General features: G+C 39.8%; 1 protein-coding gene across 1 annotated transcript in view; it reads right to left on the reverse strand.

Annotated features, from left to right (window-relative positions):
- XKR4 (XK related 4) overlaps positions 1 to 7,542 on the reverse strand; it is a 289,149-nt gene extending 281,607 nt beyond the window's left edge. The window contains 2 exon segments of the mRNA XM_070391865.1: positions 6,670 to 7,421; positions 7,423 to 7,542. Of these exon segments, the coding sequence (XP_070247966.1) occupies positions 6,670 to 7,421; positions 7,423 to 7,482 (812 nt within the window). The 5' untranslated portion in view covers positions 7,483 to 7,542.
- Positions 7,543 to 7,760: the final 218 nt, after the last annotated feature.

Here is a 7,760-nt window from a genome sequence, read left to right on the forward strand (position 1 = left end):
ACATTTGTATAGATATAACTTTCAGCTGCTCTGTGGAGTTAGTCTGCAATTCCATTGTGAAGCAAACAGTGTATTGTTCAAAGAAATGGAAAAAATTACAAACTTTGCACTTGTTATTGCAAAGGTATTAAAACTTACCACATGAATTTATGCATAAATTATTCCAACTCATACCAAAACCCAAGTCAGTTCTCAGGAAACTGTCTGAGTGTATGTGGATTTATATGGTAGGTAAGTCAGAGATTTAAATACCAAGCCCAGGACTCAAGGATGTTGCATGGATATTTTGATGCTCCACTGGAGATACTAGGTTCATAAAGCAATGAATAGATTTCAAAGTGACACAACTCCAGTATTTCAAGTAAACTCCTTCTTTGTCATCCACAAAAAAGCAAAGGTTAGTCCACTATGTTTAGAGCAGCATGTAATGATGGAAACTGTCAAAATCTCAGGGCTGGAAGATAATCTTATTTAATCCTCTGTATAATAGTTAAAGTCTCTTCTGCAACTCTGCTTAAAATTTTCCAAACTATACTTAGACACTTCAGTGACAGGGAACTCACTGCTTCTAAAGAATCTTAAATGACCTTAAGATCCCTTTCACCACTTAAAAAAATTCATCTTTACATAAAAGTCCACTGTCTCTTCTAGGTTAAAATATTTTAGTGCTTTCTAGAGAGCTCTCAAGTATTTTATGCTCCTCTTCTACCTAATCATCTTCTATCTCATTAACCATATTTCATGTTGCTTTTTCCCCCTCCCATGTCAATTTTGAATTCTAGCATAGAATGTAATGTAAAGAGAAAAATATTAAAAATTCTCCAAGTTTCCACATATGTAAAATGAAAGTGCTTCTTCACAGATTATTCTGAGAATCAAATAAGATAAAAGATATGGAAGCACTCTGAAAATTGAAGTGTGATAAAAATATAAGGAATAAGTTTTTAAAGACCAGGAAACCTATATTTCAATAAGGTGACGACCACAGTATCCTTAGAACAAAGAAATCTTCAAAAAATAAAAAAATAAATATTTGTCAAGAATCTACCTTAGTATAAATACAATTAAAAATGTCAACAATAGCTGAAACCGGTTTGGCTCAGTGGATAGAGCATCGGCCTGCGGACTGAAAGGTCCCAGGTTCGATTCCGGTCAAGGGCATGTACCTGGGTTGCGGGCACATCCCCCATAGGAGATGTGCAGGAGGCAGCTGATCGATGGTTCTCTCTCATCAATGTTTCTAACTCTCTATCTCTCTCCCTTCTTCTCTGTAAAAAATCAATAAAATATATTTTAAAAAAAATAAAATAGAAATGTCAACAACCTATTTTTTTGGCAAAAACTTTTGCACCATGTTGGGCCTATTATATTCCCCAATTATATCTAATATCAATCTCTTTAAAATCAATACATTTCCATGAATTAAAGAAATATGACTGAGTTAGAGGGGAATTGATTGCATGTCCTCTGAAACTCAACATTTTGCCATTCCTTTGGGTAAGACCTATTAACACTTTATAACAATCCCTTCCCCTTATAATCCTTCAATGGTTTCTCAATGCCTTCAGAATAAAATCTAATTGTCCAGCCCAACTAATTCTCTAGTCTCATTTGTAGCTACTACCTCTCACTCACTCTATTCCAAACACACACTTAACCTGTCTTGTTCTTTCTTGCCCCTCTGCCTTCACAATAATCATATCCAAGGCTTACAACCAATGCCCCACTTTATTCAGATAGCAGATTTCCTCATCATTCAAACCTTTGTTCCAACATTCACTGCTCTAGAGTCTTTCCTGAATGGCTTAGGTGGTTTGAATTTCCTGTTTCTATTATAGTGCTCACTTATTTCCTTGTGTTGAAATTATTTATCTACTTTTCTATCTTCCTTGTCAGACAGTAGATTCCTTGAAAAAAGATCTGTATTTTATTCATCTTGGGATAATTAGTAACTAGCACAGCACCTTGCATAGACTTGGTGCTCAATATATGATGACTGAATAAACTAATGAATATGCAGTAGAGGGAACACAAATATACAGAAAATGACCACTCAAATTCAGAAAAGGGCACCAATCTTGCCTGACCTATATCAGAATTCAGAATTAACTCAGAATCAATAAAGCTCTTTTTCAATAGCCAAAGGGGTAATCTATATGTTCTCTATTTTCCTACCCATTCCTTGTCTCTAGAACCTTTTTATCATTTGCAAAGAACTTTCAATTCTTCACATACATTATACCATTTAATCATTAATGCTACTACAAGATCATGTTACTCAGCTGGGATTTAATACAACAACCTCAACATGTCCAAATGGTATAGTAAGAGCTCTGGACATAAGAGTCTGGCAATCTGAGCTTAAGTCTATGTTCTTCCATTTAACTACTGGAGTGTTATTAGAAAGATCTCCTAACTTATCCAAACTGCAACTCCCATTTGCCATCCTTAGTCAAAGTAAATTGTCATTTTTATTTATTATTGTTCTTATTATCCAAGTTGGCATTTGAAGGCAGCTAACTGAGCCAGAAAGAACATACACTTTAGGGTAAACAGGCCTGGTTTTGGGTCCTAGCCACATCGCATAATAGTTGCGTGATCTCTCTGAGCCAGTTTCTCATATAGAGAGATACTAATGCTCTCCTCTTAGGCTACTGTAAAACTTAGATAAACTAAGGAATATAAGAACATTTGTAGATTTTTAAGTGCCATATAAAATTGTTATTATAGTTCCTTTTTGGCCAGGTTTAAGAATGGCATAGAACAATGTTCCTCAAAGTGCTTTGTGTGCCATATCAAGTACAAGTTATTGACAACTACACATTAGCCTTTTAAAGGCTCTAAGAAGTCCTGCTGTAGAGACATCTGTTTAACCTGTCATTTTCCCAATATATTTTAATATTGAACACATGCTAATACCTTGTAAAACATCAAGTATGAGAAGAGCAGAAAAGCTGTTTTTTCACCCCTGTGACTCTCATGATAGATGTTCAGAAACAAAATCCAAACTAGTAAAAATAGCAAATACTCCCCCACTTTACTATAGAAGTGAGGGAGTAAAATAACAAATAAACAAAAACATTCAGGTAGAATTTTAAGAATAAGTCATAAATTCTGAAGGAAGAAGACATCTAGAAATAATTGATCAGGGGTATAAAGACTAAAGACTGTACTGATTGAGCATTTATGATTCCCACTGGCTGAACTATACTCCTAGCAACTTCTGGAATTATGTGAAAAAACAAGAAAGAAAAATACTTTCTCATTCATTCACAAGCACTGTTCCTTTAAAGGCATAATTGCTCTTTTCACATGGTAGCAAAAGTTCACTTCATTATTTCAAATGGCTCTTTCCCAGAATAAACTCCTGTGACTTTAAAAGTTGCCATTAATTTCCCAGTAGTAAATTTTAATTAAAATGAATATGTATCATTGCTTTCAGCAGTTGCATTTGTAATAAATGTATAAATACATGTGAATCTGCCCAATATATTTAGTATAGAAATTTCTGAACAAGCAAACACTTTGATGTTATTTCAAAAGATTTTATCTACAACAAGCTTTTAGAATCTGGCCCTTACCTAAAGTAACTAGAATTTCATGGATATACAATGAGCAGTTACCAACTTGACTAAAATTTATTCTATTGATCTTAGAAAGCAGCATGTTAAAACATGAATAATGACCTCTGAGCTTTGAACCATTCAGTACTCTTGTGTTTCTGCAATATTTGTGTACTATTCATTGAAAAGAAAAGTTAGAAGAGGCAGAGGGATGTTCTAATTTAAGAAATCATAGTGGTCTAGTACAATAATCTTAGATTAATTGCATTTCACTGGTTTGTTATCAAAGATGCATCTATCCCTTAAATTTCCATGCAAATATTCTACATTTAAAGAAGATGAAACTATTTAAGATGCGTCTGAGTGTTACATTCAATGAACTTTCTAAAGCCCTTTCAAGTCAGGTTAAAGTTTTAAGAAAATGAGGCTGTCTCAGATCATGCTTCGAACCCAGTCACCCCATCATCCCCCAAATATCTGAACCAGAATTCAGGAACAGTTATATTAGATAATTCAGATTTACATATTAAACACATTGTTCTGAAGTGTGGATAAATATCTAAAAATATTTCCAACAATACTTCCTCCCAGGTGACCGTGCATTAGCAGAAGAAACTTTAGAACAGTGGTTCTCAACCTTCCTAATGCCGCAACCCTTTAACACAGCTCCTCATGTTGTGGTGACCCCCAACCATAAAATTATTTTCGTTGCTACTTCATAACTGTAATTTTGCTACTGTTATGAATCGTAATGTAAATATCTGATATGCAGGATGTATTTTCATTGTTACAAACTGAACATAATTAAAGCATAGTGATTAATCACAAAAACAATATGTAATTATATGTGTGTTTTCCGATGGTCTTAGGTGACCTCTGTGAAAGGGTTGTTCAACCCCCAAAGGGGTCGCGACCCACAGGTTGAGAACCGCTGCTTTAAAGCCTCTCAGGAAAACACTGTAGAAATGCTTAACAAAAGGGTGTCGTTTGTGAACATGTTTCTCCAAGGGCTGGATCAGTTAATGCATTTGTCTGACAGCCTGTGGTTTTCCTTCTGCCTTCAGCCTTACCCTTCCTTTCCTCCTCCCCTTTGATAGCTTATCTGTATGGCCAGTTGACCCAGTGTCTATGGTCTCACTGAGATGTGTTTAGGCCCTTTTCTTGCTTATTTCCCACTTGCCCACATTTTATGTCTTGAAATAATAAACATCATTTCTAATTGGGAAAATGTTTGATGTAGAAGGAGTGGTAAATATAACTGCAATTAAAACAACTTCCTCAGTTCACAGAATTTGATAGCAACTTCCCATCAAGTATCTATCAGTAGGAAACATGGAGAATTATTCAGTTAATAGACTGAGAAGGGTTTGCCATATATATATATATATATATAATTATATATATATATAATTTTATATATATATATAAATTTTATATATATATATAATTATATATATATAATTATATATATATATATAATTTTAAAGGTGATTAAAAGTGATTTCCAAATCATGCATAAAGTTTGCAAAAGTTACCAAATGCAATGCTAAGCAGATTAAAACTGCTAATCATATGCATTCTAGCCACTAAACAATTTCAGTAATTAAATCAAGCATTAGAGTTTTTCATCAAACTTGAAGAAGAGCACTAAGCTGTACATCTTCACAACAGTCAACCATGGGAAATACAGCAATCACATTTAACTGACATTTTATAAAGTCCTTTGAGTCCAAGATATGGAGGTCTCTGAGATCAATTTGTCTGACTGCATATTATATACCACTTTTCCAGAAAGTATCTGCTTAAAAATAAAAGTTTCACAATCTCAAAGGTCACTGTCTATGGCAATGCTTACCCTGATTTACAAAGCAATAGTCCCAGGAAAGGTTGCAAAATAATCACTGAACTTGCTCTTTTCAATAAAACACTATTGTTCATCACAAACAAGCATAAGTTTTTGGTTCTGTTCTACAAATGATTATTAACTTATCACAAAGTTAATCTTATCACCTAGTATAAAATAACTATACATGAAATTGAAAAGGACACTGACATAGCAGAATGTAGCCCGGTACACTTGCTAGGATTTTTCATCATTTTACTTAGAGTAAGTCAATTTAAACCAAAAAGCTCTGGGATATAAGCATGTAAATCCTTTGATACAAAGAACTTTTGTAGATGTAAAATACTGCTTCAAAAGCTGTTAAAAACATGTAAAAGTCCTAGGAACACATTCCTGAGTATACTGTTCCATTATATACCTAAATCCAGGCAGTGACTCCTCAAATGATGGTTCCCTCTGCCTGACAAGTTTAGCCTCATATTCCAGTTTGAAAGTGGAAGTGATACCCGTGTAAGGAGACTTGGTAGGGAAGATGACAAGTAGCAAAGAAGATGCCAAGAATGATTAAAGTTTACAAGATGCACCACCCCTTTTCCAAGTGTTCTTAGTTATATGAGCAATTAGATAAGGGTGATATTGCAAGATAACCATAAAGTGCCATCAGAAAAGTAAAGTCTGGGTCCCATAAAGTGTACTAACTCATTTTTGGAGATATAGAGATATTAGATATTCTCCAAAAAAAGGCAAGCCGTGGCCCTGCTAAGCTTTTTACTTGGAGCACAGTACTCCTCTAGCAGTGATAATTAAAATGTGGGTACTTTTCAGCAGCAACAACTCCCACCTAACTAGAATTAGCAGTTTTTCTCAGGGAACAAAAGAAGCCGTCCAAATTGCAACATACACCTCAAATTCAACATAATAAAAAAGGATTTTCACATGATGTGGCAAGGATCCTCTCCTACTCACTGAAACAGTGAGGGGGAAGGGTTGTAGCATATAAAGAGAGATATCAGTAAAGCAGAGTGGGGAGACAGAGGGATGAGGTGAGCAAAACCACTTTGCTGCCTTTCCCTTCTCACTTCCCTCCCACCCTAGGTTGTGATCACAAATTTTAAAAATGCAGGACTCAGTTTAAAAAAAACTGAGAGAGTATGACTAGGGTTACTACCACAGCAACCCTGAACGATTTTCGTGCAAAAGCAAAGCAGTGGGGATGTAGTAGCAGCAGCAAATCTCCCTCTTCCCCCACCCCTGATACGGTACCTCCAGATTTGCCCGAGCTGCAAGATGTGGATGAGTGACTGCAGGAGCCAGATGCAGAAGGAGCAGGAGGCAGACCTGTGTTTGCCGCTGGCCCCGCTGCTGTTGCTGCCAGTGTTGGGAGCGGCGATGTTGCTCTTGCTGGCGTTGGATGCTTGCCTTTGAGGCGTGGAAGGACGAACCTCTCCTTCCGCGGCTGCAGATCCACTTCTAACCAGCGTCTTGCAATCGGCTCCAGGCTGCGAGCAGCTGGAGGCGGCAGCGGCGGCGGTGGCGCTGTCCTCGGTGCTGAAATCGTGCACAAACCAGCGGAAGCTGAACACTTGCACTGAGAGCGAGCCAAGCACCACGAAGAAGAGCGTGAGTCCGAACCACCAGCGCTGGCCGCGCAAGTAGTAGTCCACGGCAAGCCAGATGTCCGTGCCCACGTCCGCAAAGTACACGGCCACGGCGGCCAGGATCCAGAGGCAGTCCCACAGCGAGTAGCGCCGTTGCTCCCCGCCCAGGCGCAGGCACAGCGCCGCCGAGCTTGCCCCGCCGCCGGGGCCACCAACGCTGCCGCCCGGGCCGCCGGAGCCCCCGGAGCCGCCGCCCGAGCCACCGCTGCCCGAGCAACAGCAGCAGCAGTGCGAACAGCCGCCGCCGTCCGGGCAGCAGCCGCCCCCAGCCGCCTCCTCGTCCTCGGCTCCCGACCCCGACGGCAAGCCCGGAGCCAATCCCTGCACCGAACCCGAGTGGTCCGAGTTCTGCAGCGGGGGTGAACGCCACGTCGCTGCTCTTCTTCATTTTCAGCCTCCCGTCTGACTTAGCGGCCATGATGCCTCCAAACCGGAGGAGAACCCTCCTTTATCTGACACCTTTCCCCGCTGTCTCCTCCTCCCGCCACCTCCTCGCCTCGCCTCGGCTTCCCTCCCTGGCGTCGCGGCTCCCCCTCCTCCTGCTCCTGCGCCGGCTCGCCCGCCGCCCGCCGCCTGCCACCGCCCGCCGTACTGGGCGCTGGGCCGGGCTAGCGGCGCGCCTGGGGCCGGCAGGAGCGCCGCCTGGCTGCCTGCGCGGAGCCAAGCTGCTGGCGGCGCCCCACGCGCGCCCCTGCC

Source organism: Myotis yumanensis, unplaced genomic scaffold, assembly GCF_028538775.1.
Source record: "Myotis yumanensis isolate MYYU_CA2020_CCGP unplaced genomic scaffold, mMyoYum1.0.hap1 SCAF_15, whole genome shotgun sequence".
Taxonomy (NCBI): domain Eukaryota; kingdom Metazoa; phylum Chordata; class Mammalia; order Chiroptera; family Vespertilionidae; genus Myotis; species Myotis yumanensis.